Raw genomic sequence first — 22612 nt, forward strand, 5'->3', positions numbered from 1 at the left:
TCAGCAACAATGTTTAGGTAGGTGTATGTGTCCAAGGATCATCCACATAAAAGGTAGGACACACACCAAGGTTTCCAAGCAGAACATTGCCCAAAGCATCACATTGCCTCAGCCAGCTTGCCTTCTTCTCATAGTACATCCTGGAGCCATCTCTTCCCCAGGTAAGCAATGCACATGGCTATCCACGTGATCAGACAAGGCCACCTTCTTCCATTGCGCCGTGGTCCAGTTGTGACGCTCAGGTGCCAATTGTTGGCACTTCTGGTTGTAAATGTGGGTCAGTCTGTGTACCCTATTCAGTCTGTGCACCCCCATACACAACATCCGTGATAGATTGTGTTCTGATACCTCCCAATAGGAAATTGTTATTCATTTAATTTTTCACTAAGCGCCGGTATTTTTATTTGGTACCTCCCTATAGGAACCAGAATGAATGCTTTTTAGCAATCTGAGCTACAGTAGCTCTTCTATTGGATTACACAGCCAGCCTTTGCTCCCCACGTGTATCAGTGAGCATTGGTCACTCATCACCGACCACCTTACTGGTTTATTAGTTCTCCTTCCTTGGACCGACCACTGCAGACCAGGAACGTCCCACTGGGGAGCGCAGTTTTGGAGATGTCAAAGTCACTCAAAGTCTTACACACATCAACTTCAGGGACAACATGTTCACTTTCAGATGTCATTGAAACCAAATAATCACCGTTATTCACTTTACATGTCGGTGGTCATAATGTTATGGCTGATTGGTGCGTGTATGTATACAGTAAAACCTTGGATTGCGAGCAGAATTCATTCCAGAAACAAAGCATTTTTTTACAGGGTATAAAAGAGAAGAGAGGCGCCTCTAAGTGTACCAATAAGTTGCTAAATGTTGTACCTTCATTAAATGTAACCATATTGCTACACTTAGAGGTTCCTCTCTTCTTTTTTATACTCAGTTGTGACACGACGTTCCTCTTATATCAAGACATCGCTTGTATATCAAGGCAAAATTTATTAAAACATTTTGCTTGACTTGCAAAACGCTCTCAAACCAAGGTTTTACTATAAATATAATATAATATATATATATATATATATATATATATATATATATATATATATATATATATATATATATATATATATATATATATATATATATATATATATATATATATATATATATATATATATATAGAACATCTATCACACAGAGCCATGGTGAGATGTGCTGTCCCCTGTAGCAGTCTATGGACAGTCCCCTGTAGCAGTCTATGGACAGTCCCCTGTGATCCCTATAGACTGACAGTAGGTGAATGACGATCACACCCGGTTACACAGAGCCGGTCACGCTGGGACTTGTAGTCCCCGGACATGTAAACATTAGCCATGTGCGGAGTGTCCGGGATGGGGGAGGGGTCTCACCTTGTTCTCCTTCTCCTGCCCGGGCTCCAGGTGGATGGAGATGAGTTTCTGTAGTCTGGCCTTCATGTCTACCGGAGAGAGGAGCCCCGAAATTTCCAGCCGCCACCCTCCTCCTCCTCCTCATGCCTGGAGAAGAGCTCATCACCTCCTCCAGACTTCACCACCCCGCTCTCTGCCCGCTCCGACCAATCAGCGGCCTGCCCGGGCCCCTCTCCTCAGCTCATTGGATCGTTTGGGAAGTGCGGGCAGTTCCTGAAAGAATGCATTGTACTCACTACTACTGATACACACCAGTGTACTGCTGTGTGATCTGTGTACAGGAGGAGAGATCTACTACATGATCAGTCATTGTACAGGAAAGATCTACTAACTACATGAGCAGTCACTCTACAGGGGAGATCTACATGATCGCTATACATGGGGAGATCTGTTCAATCACTGATCTGTGCATGGGGGAGATCTGTCCAATCACTTATCAGAACATGGGGAGATCTGTCCAATCACTTATCAGAACATGGGGAGATCTGTCCAATCACTTATCAGAACATGGGGAGATCTGTCCAATCACTTATTAGTACATGGGGATATCTGTCCAATCACTGATCTGTACATGGGGAGATCTGTCCAATCACTGATCTGTACATGGGGAGATCTGTCCAATCACTGATCTGTATATGTGGGGAGATCTGTCCAATCAACAATCTGTATATGGGGGAGATCTACTGCCCGGTCACTGTACATGGGGAAAATCTGTCCAATCACTGATCAGTACATGGGGGAAATCTGTCCAATCACTGATCTGTACATGGGAGAGATCTACTACCCGATCACTGTACATGGGGGAGATCTGTCCAATCACTGATCTGTACATGGGAGGGGGAGATCTGTCCAATCACTGATCAGTACTTGGGGAAATCTGTCCAATCACTGACTGATCTGTACATGGCGAGATCTGACCAATCACTGACCTGTACAGGGGAGATCTGTCCAATCACTGATCTGTACATAGGGGAGAGATCTGTCCAATCACTGATCAATACAGCGGAGAGATCTATTCAATCACTGATCTGTACATAGGGGGAAGATCTGTCCAATCACTGATCTGTACATAGGGGATAGATCTGTCCAATCACTGATCTGTACATAGGGGGAAGATCTGTCCAATCACTGATGTGTGTAGAGAAGAGCGATCTGTCTAATCATTGATCTGTGTATAGGGCAGAGATCTGTCCAATCACTGATCTGTACATAGGGGGAAGATCTGTCCAATCACTGATCTGTGTACAGGAGAGCGATCTGTCCAATCACTGATCTGTGTATAGGGGAGAGGTCTGTCCAATCACTGATCTGTACATAGGGGGAAGGCATTTTACAGGGCACAGCGGCGACAATAGGCACAGTGGGGACAATTGGCACAGTGGGGACAATGGGCACAGTGGCGACAATGAGCAAAGTGTCAACAATTAAAGGGCACAGTGGTGACAATTGGCACAGTGGCGACAATTGATGGGCACAGTGGCTGCGTTTGATGGCATGGCACAGTGGTGACAATTGATGGCACAGTGGCTGCGTTTGACGGCATGGCACAGTGGTGCGAATTGATGGCACAGCGGCTGCGTTTGATGGCATGGCACAGTGACTGCATTTGATGGCATGGCACAGTGACTGCATTTGATGGCATGGCACAGTGACTGCATTTGATGGCATGGCACAGTGGTGCGAATTGATGGCACAGTGGCTGCGTTTAATGGCATGGCACAGTGGTGACAATTGATGGCACAGTGGCTGCGTTTGATGGCATGGCACAGTGGTGACAATTGATGGCACAGTGGCTGCGTTTGATGGCATGGCACAGTGGTGACAATTGATGGCACAGTGGCTGCATTTGATGGGCACAGTGAGGCTGCAATTTTTTTTCTTTCGTTTTCGCCCCCCAAAAACTTTGAGCACCAGCCGCCACTGGCTGACACCCGCATTAGCTCGACTGTGAAGAGGGTTTTGGGGGAATAATGCCATTTTGCCTCTCCAGCTTTATTTAACATGTCTTATCTTGTTTCAGATAACAAAGCATTAATGTGTACATTCTGATACTAACACCAAATAAAATGTGAACTATAGGTCAGCTCAGTGTGATTAGCCGTACAATAAACACTGCCAGAGGTTTGCTCTACACTGATTTATTCCCAGCATTGGGGAGCGTCAGCCTAGGCTTGGAATCCCTATCGCTGTATGCAACCAATCACAAATACATACGCAGCTAGAACAACATTTTATTGGTACACATTTAATTGTAACAGCAAGAATATAAATAGCTGCATCTAGTAAAGTTTTTTTTTCCTTTATTTGTATATTCTCCAGTCTTCCCATTAACATTTCCATAGGTGAAGTGTATCCAAATCAAAAAATAAATATGTAATATATTGCCGTTTACCAGTACTTAAAAAGTGGATGTAAACCCAAAACTTGTATTTATTTTTTTGCTGTCACAATGTAGAGTATACGATTTCCTATCATCTGTGCCCAGTCTTGCCACACAGAGTTAATCCAGCTCTGAGCAATCCTCTTTTATTGTTCAGTGAAATAAAACGGACTTACAGAGAAAAACCTTAGTCCGTTCCGCCCCCTTGCTGTGAGTGACAGGTTATTTACATATCTCATGCACTAGCCTGAGACAGGCATTATTTTTTAATTCCCACCCCCACTCCTTTTCTGAAGTCATGTGGTTACTTTTCTGGATTTTAACTGAATGTTAGTGATCATAGCAGAATTTAGTGTAAGGAATACACAGGAAAAAATGCATGTTGACAAGGGGATTGTAGAGGAGGGCGGGGAGTCTATTGACATCACAACTCCACCCACAGAGCTCCAGACAACAGATCCACCCACAGAATCTGCAGTTTTTCAGTTCTTATAACAGACAGAGGGGAGACATTTGACAGGTAAGGATACATGCAGGAGGAATCTATATCCTTATTGATCAGCACTATGGCAGTAGTTTAGAAAGGATGAGAGTGGGTTTACATCCACTTTAAATGTGGTGGGTGTGTTATGCCCCGTGCACACGATCAGAATTTCCGATGGAAAAATTAAGCTGACAAGTGGGAGCAATAAAAAATGAGGCTGACAAGTGGGGGCAATAAAAAAAATATATGTAAAAAATGTATACCACCTGACCACTGTTTGTTTTTGTTTTTCCAAAAATTGGCAAAAAAAGTATCAAAAATCATCTTTAGCGCGAGGGCGTGCGCGGGGGGTGTCCCTGAATGGTCACCCTAACTGTGGTATCATGTGAGGTGGGGAGTGCGCCACAAGGAGATTGGGAGGGAGGGAGGGGATTTGTGTTGGAATCGGGAATTTGGGGGGCAGCAGGAGGTAAGAATTGTTCTAGGGGAATTTTTTTCTGGAGGTGGGGGGGTTTGCTAGTATAGATGATTGAGGAGGGGTAATTTTAGGGGTAAAGAATTTATGCTAGGAAGTGGTGTGTTTTTTTTTTTTTGGGAGGGGGGATTTTTACTGGGGAGATTTGAAGGATAGGGCAGCAAAGATTTGTGCTGGGAGGGCTGGATTTCAGCAGTGAGCGGATTTGTACTGAGAGGAGGGGGAAGTTATGCTTAGGGGGTAAGCATAACTTCATCGGTCAAAACCGATCGTGTGTGGGCCCCATAGGTTATTTAACCATCGGTTAAAAAAAAAAAAGCCAACTTGCTTTAAATTTAACTGATGGATTCCTAACCGATGGAAAAAAAACAATCGTTAGTAGGCACAACCATCGGTTAAAAATCCACGCATGCTCAGAATCAAGTCGACGCATGCTTGGAAGCATTGAACTTCGTTTTTTTCAGCACGTGGTTGTGTTTTACATCACCGCGTTCTGACACAATCGTTTTTTTAACCGATGGTGTGTAGGCGCGACGGACCATCAGTCAGCTTCATCGGTTAACCTATGAAAACAGTCCATCAGACCGTTCTCATCGTATGGACTGATCGTGTGTACGCGGCTTTACTGTTAGGGCAAATTTTGCCATACCCACAATTTGCCATAGCACGCTGTATGTGCCACCTTATATTCATCCTCTGAGCCTCAAGCAAACTTATGATTTTGCATCTGAGAGAGGGAATGTTGTTACACCTAGAAATTTGCTTTGCTTGTATTTCTTGATTTCATATTTCATTCAGGCTGTTTTTTTTTTCTATATGGCCAATGATTAAAATTCTTGCAGGGTACGGTTGATGTTCAGCTGGTATTACGGAACAAAGCTACATTTGTTAGTTGATGAACCGTAAACCTAGTACTGGTTCTTGCCTGTCCATGTTTCTTAAAGTGGAGGTTCACCCTAAAACAATTATATAACATTACATCCAGCATACTCCCGACATGTCAAGTATGCTGGTATTTTTTTTTTTTTTCACCGTACATACCGTTTTATTGTTATTTTCCCCCCGGCTTCCGGGTTCTGATTCCTGCGGGACTGGACTTTCCTATTCAGAGGTTAGATGATTGACGTCTGGTGAAAAACTTCCCCTGGTGCATAAGGCGCGTCACCAGTTTTCCGTAAATAGCCGACCTGCGAGTCGGCTCTATATGGCGCCTGCGCAGTCAACTCTACACGGCGGGCGCAGGCGCCGTATAGCGCCGTATAGAGCCGACTCGCAGATCGGCTATTTACGGAAAACTGGTGACGCGCCTTATGCGCCAGGGGAAGTTTTTCACCAGACGTCAATTATCTAACCTCTGAATAGGAACGCCCAGTCCCGCCGGAATCAGAACCCGGAAGCCGGGGGGAAAATAACAATAAAACAGTATGTACGGCGAAAAAAAAAAAATACCAGCATACTGTACATGTCGGAAATATGCTGGATGTAATGTTATATAATTGTTTTAGGGTGAACCTCCGCTTTAAGCAAGTTATGATGATGTAGTTTTGCTGTTTTATCCCGTGTGTCAATACAATATGGCCGGGATTCACAAAGCACTTACGCCGACGTATCTCGAGATACGCCGCGTAAGTGTAAATGTGCGCCGTCGTATCAATGCGCCGTGCCCACAAAACTAGATACGCCTGAAAATAGGCTTCATCCGACCAACGTAACTTTCCTACGCCGGCGTATCGTGGGCGCATATTTACACTGGCCGCAAGTGGCGCTCCCATTGATTTTCTATGTGCATATGCAAATGAGGGAGATACGCCGATTCCCGAACTTAGTTGCGCCCGGCGCATAATATACACGGTTTGCGTAAGTCGTACGTCCGGCGTAAAGTTATTCCCCATATAGGAGGCGCAAGTCATGCAAAGGTATGGACCAGGGAACACAGCCGTCGTATTTTACGTTGTTTACGTAGTACGTGAATAGGGTTAGGCGTAGGTTACGTTCACGTCGTAGGCAGTGATTCGACGTATCTTAGGCAGTTGTTTCGACGTGATTCTGAGCATGCGCACTGGAATGCGCCCACGGGACAGTGCATGCGCCGTACGTTATTCGTCTCTTTATGACGCTAAGGCCCCGTACACACGACCGAACATGTCTGCTGAAACTGGCGGACCAGTTTCAGCAGACATGTTCGGTCGTGTGTACGGCCGATCGGACAGGATTCCAGCGTACATTTGCCCGCCAGACCGTTTTCGAGCGGGCAAATATTTCTAAACTTGCTTAGAAACATGCCCGCTGGAATCCTGCCCGTCGGACATGTTCGGTCGTCTGTACAGACTTACTGTACATGTCCGAGCGGCCGCCATCCCTCGCATGCGTCGAATGACTTCGACGCATGCGTGGAAGCATTGAACTTCCAGGGCCGCGCACGTCGCCGCGTCATCGTCGCGGCAACTGCGCGGCCTCGTCAACGCGTATCATGTACGCACGGATTTCTGTATGATGGTGTGTACAGCCATCATACAGAAATCTCCGGGCGGGCATGTACGCTGAAAACGGTCCGGCGGATTAACAGAAAATGCGCAATATGCATCAAAACGAAATTATATAGGTGCATAAATTTGGGCACCCTTGTCATTTTGTTGATGTGAATACCTGTAACTTTTTAGCACTGATTAATTGGAACACACAATTGGTTTGGTGAGCTCATTAAAGTGGAGGTTCACCTGATTTAGTCACTTTGTCCGATTCACTAGTCCCCCCGATCTACATAACGATTTCGCTAGTCCAAAAAATTCAAAAAATCTCCATACCTTCTTTCTAGCAGCTCGACCAGGCACTTCCTGGTTGTAGGGTTGCGGGACTGGGCGTGTCGCTTTGCTCCGCAAAGGATTTTGGGAGCTATCACGTGTCTCTGGACGATGACGAGACACTATTAATTTCAGCAGCCAGAGGAGAAATCTCGCGAGATTTCGAACGTCACATGACTGCACCCGGTTATGTGACCGGGGGCGGATACAATTCGCCCATTGTAAATAATTCACAGCATCCCAGAAGATCGTGCAGGAGGGCTTCAGAGTGCCCACAGTTAAGATGTCCATCGAGAAATGTTATCAAATCTATTTCTGAGGGATATCGTGCTGCTAGCGGCTGCGAGAACGAGACTGGTGAGTACTATTTTCTTTGTACCACCAGCGTTACAAAAAGGTTTTTAAAAAAAATTGTTTTCCCGCGGAACTCCCGCTTTAAGCCTTGAATTTCATAGACAGGTGCATCCAATCATGAGAAAAGGTATTTAAGGTGGCCAATTGCAACTCCAACTCTCAAATGACCTGAAAACAAAGATTGTTCTACATTATGGTTTAGGGGAAGGCTACAAAATGTTATCGCAGAGATATAAGCTGTCAGTGTCCACTGTGAGGAAATGGAAGACCACAGGCACAGTTCTAGAAGTGGCAGGCCACATAAAATATTGGAGAGGCAAAGGCGAAGGATGGTGACAACGGTCAAAAACAGCCCACGGACCACCTCCAAAGACCTACAACATCAACTTGCTGCAGATGGTGTCACTGTACATCCTTCAACAATTCAGTGCACTTTGCACAGAAAGAAGCTGTATGGGAGAGTGATGGGAAAGAGGCCTTTTCTGTACACACACAACAGAGTCGCTAGAGATATGCAAACGCACATTTGGACAAGCCAGCTTCATTTTGGAATAAGGTGCTGTGGACTGATGAAACAAAGATTGAGTTATTTGGTCATAACAAGGGGCGTTATGCATGGCAGCAAAAAGAACACAGCATTCCAAGAAAAACACTTGCTACCCACAGGAAAATTTGGTGGAGGTTCCATCATGCTGTGGGGCTGTGTGGCCAGTGCCGGTACTGGGAATCTGGTGAAAGTTGAGGGTCGCATGGATTCCACTCAATATCAGCAGATTCTTGAGAATAATGTTGATGAATCAGTCACAAAGTTGAAGTTACGCCGGGGCTGGATATTTTAACAAGACGACCCAAAACACGGCTCAAAATCTACTGGGCATTTATGCAAAGGAACAAGTACAATGTTCTGGAATGGCCATCCCAGTCCCCAGACCTGAATATCGATCAAAATGAAATTGCTGATCCAAACACCCAAATATTTATAAATGATAATCATGAAAATTGTCAGGAGTTCCTAAACTTTTGCATACTACTGTGTGTGTGTATATATATGTGTATATGTAGATAGATATAATATTTTGTTAGTAAATGCTATGTGAAAAAAGTAGAAAAAAAAATTAAAATACAGAATGCATTATCTGTATTGTATCTGTACTGTCTGCCCTCATGTCGTAAAGCATTGAGCAAACTGTTGGCGCTTTATAAATCCTGTATAATAATAACAATATATTTTACTGGGTTTGCTTAGTAAGAAAAGTGTCAGTTGATTGTGTTTGAGCCCCTGGACAATCGATGGATATGTTACAGATATGCAGTGAATGTTTAGTTAAAGTTAGCGAATGTCTGGCAAATCCTTTGAACTGGCGAATACAAATTCCAACAGATTCTGCCAAAAGTAAGTAGTAGCACGTTATACATATTCGGAACTTAGTCAAGTGGATAAATGATGACGCGGCGGTTAAACAGAGGTGCCTAATACATTCAGTTAAATACTTTTTGTATATGTTAGCTGCCCACACATGTTAAAATGTAATTACAGCTATAAAAGGCCAACCATGTGTGAGTGTTTGTAATTTTGAGTGTAATTTGGACTAAAATTTAGTCATATATTATGTACAAAAATCAATCAGTTATGATTAAATCGGAAAAACAGATCTGAAACTGATCTCATTGTGTATGTGTGTTAGATCAGCTTAAAGGATAGCTTTACTTTTAGGTCCATAAGGGGGGGGGGGGGGGAGAGGTGCCGCCCCTCTAGTTTGCATGCGGGGTGCCGGACTCAAAGGGTTTCCATGAGTTGTTTTTTTTTTAAGCCCCATTATTAGAGCCGGAGACTTGAAAAAGGTTGGGCTCGGAGTGCAGTGAACCTGCCCACTTGTGACACTAGCGAATTAATATTCGCTCTTGTCCTCTGGCAGGGAGGAGGAGCCGATCAGGACACAAGGCAGGTCGGGTTGGTCGAGAGGAGAGGCAGAGGAAGCCGCAGTGCCACGACTGTGGAGGGGTGAGTGCGAGCCGGGTGGGGGGGGGTGTTGGCCGCCCACCCCCCAATTTTTTTTTTAGCACCAGTCACCACTGCTTTTAGGGCTTGTTCAAAATAGCAGTTGGGTGGGTGGTAAAACCCAGTTGCACTCCCCCCTAACCACTACTCTCTGGTTCAGATGGTGTCAAGCGTGTGTGGTGGCATCTATCGAAAAATGCCTGGCCAGAACTGCGCATGCACAGAACGGACCCTCAGAACAGCTGAGTTTATGATCAGCTGTTGTCTCGTATTGCCGAGGCACGTTCATGTAGGAGAGGGGCTGATATTTACATGAAGGGGGCAGATATTTCATTGATGGGCAGTGTTGGGGGTGGCATTTTTATCGATGGCCAAACAAATCTACGAAATAAATCTTTAATATAGAAAAAGCCGCCCTTCAATTGACTAAACACGTTCCGCAAGCATTCAAAATGAATAGAGGTTTCTTTTGCAGATTTCTTTGGCCATCGAGAAAAATTCCGCCCCCCAGCACTGCCCATCATTGAATAAATCCTACCCCTTCAAATAAATATCCCCCCTCACCTACATGAACCTGCTTTGGACACGCAAGACAACAGCTGATCGTAAACTCAGCTGTTCTGGGGCTCAGTGCGGCGCATGCGCAAGTTCCACCCGGGCACTTCTCGACCAAACACCGACACTGGGGAGCTACAGTTCAATGAAGGAACCATGAATGCCAACATGTACTGTGACATACTGAAGCAGAGCATAATCCCCTCCTTTCTGAGACTGAGTATTCCAACATGATAATGACCCCAAACACACCTCCAAGACCACCACTGGCTTGCTAAAGAAGCTGAGGGTAAAGGTGATGGACTGGCCAAGCATGTCTCCAGACCTAAACCCTAATGAGAATCTGTGGGACATCCTCAAACAGAAGGTGGAGGAGAGCAAGGTCTCTAACATCCCCCAGCTCTGTGATGTCATCATGGAGGAGTGAAAGAGGACTCCAGTGACAACCTGTGAAGCTCTGGTGAACTCCATGCCGAAGAGGGTTAAGGCAGTGCTGGAAAATAATGGTAGCCACACAAAATATTGACACTTTAGACCCAATTTGGACATTTTCACTTAGGGGTGTACTCATATTTCTTACCAGCGGTTTAGACATTAATGGCTGTGTGTTGAGTTATTTTGAGGGGACAGCACATTTACACGGTTATACAAGCTGTACACTCACTACTTTACATTGTAGCAAAGTGTCATTTCTTCAGTGTTGTCACATGAAAAGATCTAATAAAATATTTACATAAATGTGAGGGGTGTACACACTTTTGTGAGATACTGTGTATACTTTTGTGAGATACACTCGCATGCATGTGCATTTGAGCTTTGGGGTGCATACCTTAATGCATTAGGCTGCGTACGCCTATGCCTGCTGATCAGACCGGATGATGACGCTCATGTCAAAGGTGTCTTTAAAGTGGTTCTAAAGTCTAAACATTTTTTTGCCTAATGAATTCCTAGCATCAAGGTAAAAAAATGTTTAGGCACCACCCCCCTTTTACTTACTTTAGCCCTCATTCGATCCAGTGCTGTGTCCGCCTGCAGCTCTTTTCTCCCCTTACTTCCTGCTCTCACTGAATTTGCTGGAGTGGAGCCATTGGTCCTCACTGCTGTCAATCAAAGCCAGTGAAGAGGGAGCAGGGGAGGAGTCCTGCTGTCTGCGTTTATAGAGGAGTGCCCCCATTGGAAGCAGCTTTTTGTGAGGGCACTTGCCAAAGAGGAGGAAACAGGAGTGCTGCAGGGGACTCGAGGAGAGGAGGCTCAGTAATACCATTGGTAGGTATGAACGTGTTTGTTATTTAAAAATATGAATAATAATTTTGATTTCAAAATCCCACCATGTAAAATCAATTTCCTGCTTGTCAAGTACAACTGAGTCATGTTACCAAAACTAACAGTAGTAAAAGGAATATTTTGCTGTCTTTTAGCTGGATTCACAAAGAGTTAGGCCGGCGTATCAGTAGATACGCCGACCTAACTCGGAATCTGCGCCGTCCTAAGTTTAAGTGTATTCTCAAACAGAGATACACTTAAACCTATCTAAGATACGACGGCTTGCGCCGTCGTATCTTAGGGTGCAATATTTAGGCTGGCCGCTAGGTGGCGCTTCCATCGAGTTTGGCGTAGAATATGTAAATCACTAGATACGCCTATTCACGAACGTACGTGCGCCCGTCGCAGTAAAGATACGCCGTTTCCGTAAGAGATAGGCCGCCTAAAGCTAAACATGCCCCCTAGGTGGCATAGCCAATGTTAAGTATGGCCGTCGTTCCTGCGTCAAAATTTAAAAATTTTACGTCGTTTGCGTAAGTCGTCCGTGAATAGGGCTGGACGTAATTTACATCCACGTCGAAACCAATACGTCCTTGCGGTGTACTTTGCCGCAATGCACACTGGGATATGTACACGGACGGCGCGTGCGCCGTTTGTAAAAAACGTCAATCATGTCAGGTCACCCCCATTAACATAAAACACGCCCCCTCAGCCTAATTTGAATTAGGCGCGCTTACGCCGGCCCCATTTACGCTACGCCGCCGTAACTTAGCAGGCAAGTACTTTGTGAATACAGTACTTGCCTAGCTAACTTACGGCGGCGTAGTGTAAATACGATACACTACGCCGCCGCAAAGATGCGGCAAGGTACATGAATCTAGCTATTTGTATCTTTTTTTATTTGGTATAAAATAAATACAGTATAACAGCAGGCAAGGCAACGTCTAGGTGTAAAAATAATAGAAAATATTAGTAGCAACATTTTACATTCAGTACCAAGGTGTGGGTGTCTGATATACTATTACATCTTCTCCCCCCAGCACTCATAGGAATATCTGCACACAAAATATTTTCCTGTACTGTGCAGTATGCAGTGCGTTGGTGGAGTTCCCAGTCCGCTGCACCTCTGGATTATAACAGCTTGGAGATCTGAAGTGATTGTTACCAAAAAAGGCTGAGCATGCCAGAACACATACAGATAAAACATCTGAAAGATAAAACAAGCTCAGATTGCTCAATGACCATAAAGATACAGTTTAATAACACCTTAAAGTAGTATTAAACCCTCAACGCTTAAAAGTTTTACATTAATCCCAATAAATTAAACATTCCCCAGTCATGTCATTCCTCCACTGTGCAGCTCGTTTTGCACAGAGTGGCCCTGAACATCCTCTTCTAGGGTCCCTCGGTGGCTCTCGCGGCTCCTTCCCGCATCAGATTACCCCCTAGGAGAAGTGCTCTCCGGGGGGGATACCTTGTGGGCGTGATCCCGAGTCCAGGATTTTGCATCCATAGACACGAATGCCGGACTCGGCCCTGCCCCCGCCCCCATCTGTTGATACCCAACCTGCTGATATTAATTTGCACTGATAAGGGTCAGGATTGCTTTCTAATTACTAATAGATTTCAGCTGGCGTCTTGGATTTCCATCCCTTTCTTCATGTGTTCAATACTTTCGCCCTTTGCTTTTTAAGGTTTTACATATAACTTAATTTATTAACATATTTGTTTTGTTTCTTGGTATATATGGGTTACATGGGTTGTTACTGACGTGATGAAAATTTCATGTCAATAGCACCTTTAGGCCTCGTACACACGATAGGTTAAACAGAGGACAACGGTCTGATGGACCGTTTTCATCAGTCAAAACCGATCGTGTGTGGGCCCCATAGGTTATTTAACCATCGGTTAAAAAAAAGCCAACTTGCTTTTAATTTAACCGATGGATTCCTAACCGATGGGAAAAAAACGATCGTTAGTAGGCACGACCATCGGTTAAAAATCCACGCATGCTCAGAATCAAGTCGACGCATGCTTGGAAGCATTGAACTTCGTTTTTTCAGCACGTCGTTGTGTTTTACGTCACCGCGTTCTGACACGATCGGTTATTTAACCGATGGTGTGTAGGCGTGACGGACCATCAGTCAGCTTCATCGGTTATCCGATGACCGTTCTCATCGGATGGACTGATCGTGTGTACGCGGCATTAGAAATATTGGGCCAAATCCTCAAAAGAGATACGCAGGCGGATCTGCTGTTCCGCCTGCGTATCCCTGTGCCTATCTTTGGAACTGATCCACAGAAGCAGTTTTCCAAAGATAGGCAGAAGATCCGACATCTGTAAGAGACTTACACTGTCGGATCTTAGGATGCAGTACCGCATCCGCCGCTGGGGGCATTTCGTGCAAATTAGGACTTACGGCGATCCACAAAGCTTTTCAGCTTCGTTTTTTCGCCGTAAGTTTTAGTTTGCATGTGTAAAATTAGGGCTGCTTTTACAAGGTGTAAACTGTTTACACCTTGTAAAAGTAGACCCTTCTTCCTCGCGACGCTTTTTTTTTTTTATTTTGAATTTTTTTTTTCCGCTTTTTTTTTTTTTTTTTCGACGCAACTTTTTTACCCGGCACGATCCTCAAAACTCGGCGTATCGTAAAAACACGCGATGCACGTCGGGAAAAATTACGTCACGGGCATGCGCAGTACGTCCGGCGCGGGAGCGCGCCTAATTTAAATGGGAATCGCCCATTTGTATTAGGAACGCCTTGCGCCGGACGGAGTTAAGTTGCACTGCCGAAAATATCCAGGTAAGTGCTTTGAGGATCGGCACCTAACTTGGGAGATTTGCGGCAGTGTAACTTAACTCGGAAAAGTTAAGTTAAGCACGTTTTTTGAGGATTTGGCCCATATTTTCTAATTTTCTTATATTTTCTTATATTTTAAGCGGGAGTTCACCCGGAATTTTTTTTTTAACATTAGATTGAGGCTCATTTTGGGCAGCAGAATCGGGTAGTTTTTTTAAAAAACAAAGCAGTACTTACCGTTTTACAGATAGATCTTCTCCGCCGCTTCCGGGTATGGTCTTCGGGACTGGGCGTTCCTATTTGATTAACAGGCTTCCGACGGTCGCATACATCGCGTCACGAGTAGCCGAAAGAAGCCGAACGTCGGTGCGGCTCTATACGGCGCCAGCGCACCGACGTTCGGTTACTTTCGGAAAATCGTGACGCGCTGTATGCGACCGTCGGAGGCCTGTTAATCAAATAGGAACGCCCAGTCCCACAGCCCATACCCGGAAGCGGCGGAGAACATCGCTCTCTAAAACGGTAAGTACTGCTTCGATTTTAAAAAAAACACCCGATTCGGCTTCCCAAAATGAGCCTCAATCTAATGTTAAAAATTTAGTTTTTGGGTGAACCTCCACTTTAACCCTCTCTCTTGTTAAAAAAAAAAAGAAAAGAAATATATTTACCTAGAAAAATGGTGTTGTGTTCAATTCTTATTTTACCCGCTGTGTATATATATATATATCTTTTAGTATCACTTTAAACCTATGTCTTTTCAACATTGAGATGGAAACACAAGGCTGCCGTGGGATGATCTGTAATGTTTCCAGCTAAATAAAATGGGAAATATGTCAAAGCCGGCACTTATGTTTGCTGAAATCATTTACAATACTTTTCTTATAAATAGTGATATTGATGCCAGCAGTTACATAATAACAGTTTATTTGAAGAATCCCAGCGAGGGAAAAAATAAATATATAACGTCATCCTGCCAACGGCTTCAGCCCAGACTTCACCAACGGTCTAGGTAAGTAAACTGTAGTGTATAGTATGTGTAGTGCTGTTTAGTGCTACACTCAGGTCTGTTATGGTGGAATGTGCACACAGGATCCATTCTCTACCAGGCACAGCAGTCTGTTTAATATAACGCTGTATTCAAATCCTGCTACATCCAGAGAGGGAACGTCTTGTAATGAAGGGTCATATAGTACAGGGAGAGGAACCTCGAATGCCAAAAACTACAAGCTTCACAAAGAGTTTAAACTGTATGCAGACTCTAACAAATTTCCCAGTAGGGATATTTTTGCATAGTTGCATTGGTTAGGCTTGGATCAATGCAACTATGCATATACCATACCTGTGAGATCCCTCTAGGAGCTGGAAATCACTGTAGTAGACACTGGCAGGAACCCAAGTGAAGTTTATATCAAGCAGCTTAAGGTGACCCTGTGCCTAGTTTAAAATATGTAAACCAGCAGCCACTAAAAAAAAAACCATGTTGAACACTTGCTTATCTGAAAGGCAAAGTGTTCTTTGCTATATTGCAGAGCTACAGGTGCCACTGTTAAATTTCCTGCTGTTCATTTTGGGTTCTGCTACTGGCCAAGACATCATTCACATAGCATAAATTACAAAAAAAAATGAAGCTTACTTTTTTTTAGATGCTCCTTTCTGGAACTTCCAGCAAGGAAAAATTCTACATAGTTCTCTTTGTTATGAGGAAGCTGGAAGCTGTGTTTATTATAGTGAACCCTGTCTGGAGTAGGTTGCCACCTCATCCCTTTAAACCCAAACTAATTAAACTCACTTTGTGCCTTATCTGCATTCAATTAGCCTCAGAACCTGTGTAATTCATACGTGTTCAGGTTTAAAGGAATAAGGGGGCAACTCTAGTCTGGAGGCAGATATCTCATCTATTGCACCAGATTTGAACACTGTCTAACATGATGTCTTGTCCTATAAAACAGATGTAGCCAGGAGCTGGCAAAGATTGCCTGCACTGTCAGGTGGACACCCCTGCGCAACTTGCTACAGCACGGTTGTTCACTCTAGTGTTAAGCCTGGAACCACTGGTGTCAAGTCCTGAAGGTAGAGTGGAGCAAAGGGTCTTAAGACATATAGTCCGAGGAGCCGGGTTTACACTGAGATCGCACTGACATGGACTATGAATACCAGCCGGCTGGAAAGGGAGAACGGAATGCTGGGAGAGGTAATATAAAGCCTTGAGGAGGCGGGATCGCTCTCTTCGGACTATGGCCTGGATCTGCAAGAAGTGACTCGGACTGTAGATTGTGCTGCGGCTGGGTTGCGGTCTGTGCTACAAAAGGAGAGTGTCATCACGAGCAGGTGCGGGTGCATCTGCTGCCTGCAACACCTGATCATTTGGTGCAAGCCTGGAGGCCACCCTCCAGCTGGATGGTAGTGCGGTGCAACGCGGGGTCGAGCATTGTCCCTTGAGCCAGACTCTGCAGAGGCCTGCTGCAGAGCCCTCACGCCACTCAACAAAACAGAAGGTCCCTGGGATTGGTGAGTGGGCAAAAAAGGACACTGCATGCAGACACTGTTGCCCTATTAACTCCACCAAGCCCTGTAATGGGGCCCTGCTACACTTTATTTCACACTGAGAGAATCTAGTGTTTATCTTACTTGCCAGGACATAATTTGCCCATCTTAAAGAGCTAGCTGAAGACTCAAGCCTTTCTCTTCAAAGGACTACGGAATATCACCCCCCCCCCCCCACACACACAAGGATTAAGAATATTAGGTGCCTACATAGGCCAATTCATTAGCCAAGTACTCTACTTGTTAGAGAATAAGGAGAGTGTTTGCTTAATGTGAAATTAGAGTTTATACAATACTGGGACTGTGGTGTCAAAAGATTAAAGGCAGGGGTCTGACGGAAGTCCAGTCATTCTTCTACCATTTTTGGCCTGTAGCCATAAACCCTATACAGCGTTAAATTCTTCTGGTTATATGTTCTCGAAAAGGTTAAAATTGTCTATGACTTAATTGGCTTTGCCACCAAGTTTATTGATCGTGTGTCATGGACATGCAATAATGTCTGGCAGCTTACCTTCTCCTCATGTCTCCATTAGAGGCCTGACTCTCTTCTGGCTGCCTTTTTATCATCTCTCCTTCCTGTATGACCCCACCCCAGGCCATCCCAGGAAGTCTATATTAACTGTTGCACTGCAGGTCTGCTTTGCTGTTCAACTTTGTTTGTTAGCTGTTCCTGTCTGCCGTGTGATACGTTAACCTTTCTGTGTACCGATTTTGGCTCGTCCCTGACTACTCTTGTTTGCCTGTGACCCTGACCTTTTGCCCTGTCCCCTGGTTACCCTTGTCTGCCTGTTGTCCCGACCTCGGCTTACCCATCACTATCCCTTGTGTTCTCGGTGGCTGCTTCCCCTCTCTCCCTACGGAGCGTGACCTGGGGGACCCCAGGGGTCGCGACCTGGGTTCAGCTGCAGCGAAGGCCATTCTCACCACTAGAGGCTCTGGTGAACACCTGCTGGACCTTAGACTCCATGCCCTGGGGAATCTTGGGTTCACGTTTCCTGTCCATCTGCAGCAGTCGGCTATTAGGTTCACTACTTTGCGGTGCACTCCTGTCTCCAACGGGGTGCATCTGTCACCTGGCCACAGGTGACCTGACACAGTGTGTTCTAATTATTGCATGTTATAAACTCTCTGTTGCTGAATTCATTGCCATTAATCTGCCAGTAAACAGACCTAACTGGTTTACTTTTTTTTTTTATAACAGAAATGTCAGAACCCAGAGCGTCAGAAGGGTCGGAGGACTTGCAAGGTCAAGGCAACCAGTGGGTTACAGAATCTTTGAGCGGCCCTCATGGGTAGCACTACACATCTAAAAGGTAATAAATATGTTTATTTTGTTGTGTGAACAGGAACACATAACAAATATATAGAGGGGTTTCCTTAACCACTTGGGATCCGCGCTATGGACAAAAGACGTCAACAGCGCGGCTATCAAGTGCCGGGTGGACGTCCCTGGACGTCCTGTTGTTGTTGTTCCCCGTGCACGCCGCTGGGGGCGTGCAGCGGGGAAACAACGTGCCCGGCGCATAGCTCGGGAGCCGATGCGAGTGCCTGGCGGGCGCGATGTCCGCCAGACACCCGCGATCGTCGGTGACACAGCAGGACGTGGAGCTCTGTGTGTAAACACAGAGCTCCACGTGCTGTCAGGGAGAGAGGAGACCGATCTGTGTCCCTTTACATAGGGACACAGCATCGGTCACCTCCCCCAGTCAGTCCCCTCCCCCCACACAGTAAGAACACACCCAGGGAATACATTTAACCCCTTCCTCACCCCCTAGTGTTAACCCCTTCACTGCCAGTCACATTTATACAGTAATTAGTGCATTTTTATAGCACTGATCGCTGTATAAATGTGAATGGTCCCAAAATTGTGTCAAAAGTGTTCGATACGTCCGCCGCAATATCGCAGGCCTGACAAAAAAATTGCAAATCGCCGCTATTACTAGTAAAAAAAAAAAATCATAAATCTATCCCCTATTTTGTAGGCGCTGTAACTTTTGCGCAAACCAATTAATATACGCTTATTGTGTTTTACGTCACCGCGTTGGACTCGATCAGTTTTTGAACTGATGGTGTGTAGGCACATCAGATGGACCGTTCTCATCAGATGGACCGACCATGTGTACGCGGCCTTAGAGTCTCTCAGCCAATAAAGCTTGTCAGGCAAAGGCTTTAACAAAGAGGCGGAGATTCAGGTAGGTAAACGTCCCTCCCTCAAATTTTCAATTCAGTTTTATTCATTGAAAAAAATTTGAATTGATTTTCATCATAGTTTTCATCAATTTACTTAATTAGAATTTAATTTTCGTTTAGTTTTCGTCACTGAAAACATGCAGCTGATGTTAATTATGACGAAAATATTTTAGTAAACAAAACTAACACTGCTATATACCCAGCTTTGGATGGGCACGCTTGATTCCTGTGGCTTAAAGCGTTCCACCCAGAAATTGAACTTTTGCGGATCAGATCCCACCCCCCTCTGGTGCCACGTTTGGGGGGGGGGGGGCGGAGCGGACACCAGTCAAATCCAGGTATCTGCTTCCACTTCCGGGGGAAAGATCTTTGCAATCTTGTGCAGCAAACTACGCAATGCCCGGCATAGGTGTGCGCACAGGGTGTGCCAGGTGTACCCAGGCACACCCTAATCACTCCCTGCAGTACATATTTCCCCCTGCTGCCTGGTGTCCCCTCCCACAGCATGGCTGGCTTCCCTCCTCTCCCAATGGCTACTGCATTGGGCACTCATAGATATTTCAGGATGAGTGGGGGAAGGGGTAATGTCATTTACCGGCCCCTTCCCTTTCTGAATGAACATAGTCAGAGATCGGTACCGTGTTTTTTGAGCTTTCAGGTGCACACCCTAATGCAACAGACTGCGCACACCTATGATGCCCGGCCATCCTCCTTGTCCCCCGCTGCCTTCTGGGAGACACACAGGTCCCAGAAGACAGCAGGGACCATTCAGAGCGTGCAGCAGTAGGAAACAGGATGTGAAGCCGTAAGGCTTCCTTTCCTGTTTCCCTTAGTAATGATCCCAGCGCCTCCACCCAGAGCCGAGGGATGGGTCGGCTTTGGGTGAGGACATTGCGGGCTCCCTGGACAGGTAAGGGTCCATATATTAAAAGTTAGCAGCTACAGTATTTGTAGCGGCTGACTTATTGTTTTTTTTACCCAGGCGGAACTCCGCTTTAAATAGGAATTAATAATTGCTGTTTCCAAATAAAGTAATTAAATGGCCATCAATAGAAAGGAAGAGAGCTCTGCAGAGGGTCTGGAAATTAGACTTGTCAAGCCAATGTTGAAGTCAGGATATAAAGACAAGGAGGACGTCTACAATGAACTTTGTAATAAACATCTCACTTATGGGAGTGATAACCTCTCCATGATAGGAACAATAGCAGGAAGCAGTGAGATTCTGTATCCTGGTGATTGTGTCACCTTGCAGTAATTATCTTATTTGTCTGTATTTATATTACTTTACCAAGAGTAATAGACACATATCTCTCATCCTCTGGGGATGAAGTGTTGTTAATGCAATGTGCCATGGCTGACGTTTGTCAGAAACACAGGGATCTAGGCTATTGTTGGTTTGGGCTCACAAAAGATTAATGTTAAAGTTGAACTTTAAGTCCTACTCAATCACTTCTAGCTGGCCCCTGTTGCAGGTATGGCTATGTAAAACATAAGCGCCTATATTGTATAAAATCCAGTCATATACTGTCTCACCCTGCTCTGCACATGCTCAGTTGCTCTCTATATTTAGACATTTTTAGACACTGCAGAGGTCGATCTGCCAACAGCCTTAACCACTTAAGACCCGGACCTTTAGGCAGCTAAAGGACCCGGCCAGTTTTTGCGATTCGGCACTGCGTCACTTTAACTGACAACTGCGCGGTCGTGCAAAATGGCTCCCAAACAAAATTGGCGTCCTTTTTTCCCCACAAATAGAGCTTTCTTTTGGTGGTATTTGATCACCTCTGCGGTTTTTATTTTTTGCGCTATAAACAAAAATAGAGCGACAATTTTGAAAAAAATTCAATATTTTTTACTTTTTGCTATAATAAATATCCCCCAAAAATATATAAAACATTTTTTTCCCTCAGTTTAGGCCGATACGTATTCTTCTACCTATTTTTGGTAAAAAAAATCAATAAGCGTTTATCGGTTGGTTTGCACAAAATTTATAGCGCTTACAAAATAGGGGATAGTTTTATTGCATGTTTCTAAAAAAAAATTTTTTTTTACTACTAATGGCGACGATCAGCGATTTTTTTTTTCATGACTGCGACATTATGGCGGACACTTCGGACAATTGTGACACATTTTTGGGACCATTGTCATTTTCACAGCAAAAAATGCATTTAAAATGCATTGTTTATTGTGAAAATGACAATTGCAGTTTGGGAGTTAACCACAAGGGGGCGCTGATGGGGTTATGTATGACCTCATCTGTGTTTCTAACTGTAGGGGGGTGTGGCTGTAGGTGTGACGTCATCGATTGTGATTCCCTATATAAGGGAACACACGATCGATGACGGCGCCACAGTGAAGAACGGGGAAGCTGTGTTTACACACAGCTTTCCCCGTTATTCAGCTCCGGGGACCAATCGCGGGACTCCAGCGGCGATCGGGTCCACGAGTCCTGCGGCCACGGAGCTTCGGACCGGGTCGCGTGCACGCGCTTGCGACCCCATGGCTGGGCTTACAGGTACGTTGATATGCCCAGCCGTGCCATTCTGCCGACGTATATCGGCGTGAAGGGGTCCTTAAGTGGTTAATGCGGAATTAAACCCTCCGATCCTTTAGGCCCCTTTCACACTGGGGCGGGAGGTGGGGTGGCGGGAAAGCGCCGCTATTTTTAGGGGCGCTTTACCGCTAATTTCGCAGCGATATTTGGCCGCTAGCGGGGCGGTTTTAAGCCCGCTAGTGTCCGAGAAAGGGTTAAAAGCGCTCGCAATGCGCCTCTGCCACGCTGTCCCATTGATTTCAATGGGCGGGAGCTGTATACACACCGCTCCTTCACCGCTCCAAAGATGTGGCTAGCAGGAGTTTTTTTTTTTACGTCCTGCTAGCGCACCACTCCACTAGAGAAACAGCAGCCACTGTTTCAGGTCGGTTTGCAGGCGCTATTTTTAGCGCAATAGCGCCTGCAAACAGCCCCAGTGTGAAAGGGGTCTTACAGCCATGGAAGCTGCTTCTGTTTGAACTGCAACTGCCATGGTGCTGCACATGTGATCAGTTACGACGCCAGGCATTTGATGGTTTGACTGTTTGGTTGAAGACACAAGGCAAATGTGACAGTTTGCATTTCCAGCATTCCAGGAAATTAACAGTTTTTTAAAACTGGTAAATCAATGAGTTTATTTCTACTTTATGATTTACGGCTGGGGCTTTGGGCCTCTGGAGCAATGCTGGAGGCAATTTCCAGCACACACTCATTTTGATAGCATAATCAATATTGTAATGTATGTTCCTTGCTAAAGAACAGTGGCCTGGATTCAAGAAGCAAT

At 45.2% G+C, this 22612-nt stretch overlaps 1 protein-coding gene across 6 annotated transcripts in view; it reads right to left on the bottom strand.

Annotated features, from left to right (window-relative positions):
- The window catches only part of TBC1D1 (TBC1 domain family member 1), a 294417-nt gene that overhangs the window by 219184 nt on the left and 52621 nt on the right, over positions 1-22612 (bottom strand). The window contains exon 1 of one of the 6 annotated variants that reach the window (XM_040335141.1): positions 1411-1558. The exons of the other annotated variants lie outside the window; for them this stretch is intronic. Within the exon in view, the coding sequence (XP_040191075.1) occupies positions 1411-1476 (66 nt within the window). The 5' untranslated portion in view covers positions 1477-1558. Of the gene's footprint in view, positions 1-1410; positions 1559-22612 lie in introns of those variants that run through there. 6 annotated transcript variants of the gene reach the window in all.

The sequence above is a fragment of the Rana temporaria genome, chromosome 1 (genome assembly GCF_905171775.1).
Source record: "Rana temporaria chromosome 1, aRanTem1.1, whole genome shotgun sequence".
In the NCBI taxonomy this organism is placed as follows: Eukaryota; Metazoa; Chordata; class Amphibia; order Anura; family Ranidae; genus Rana; species Rana temporaria.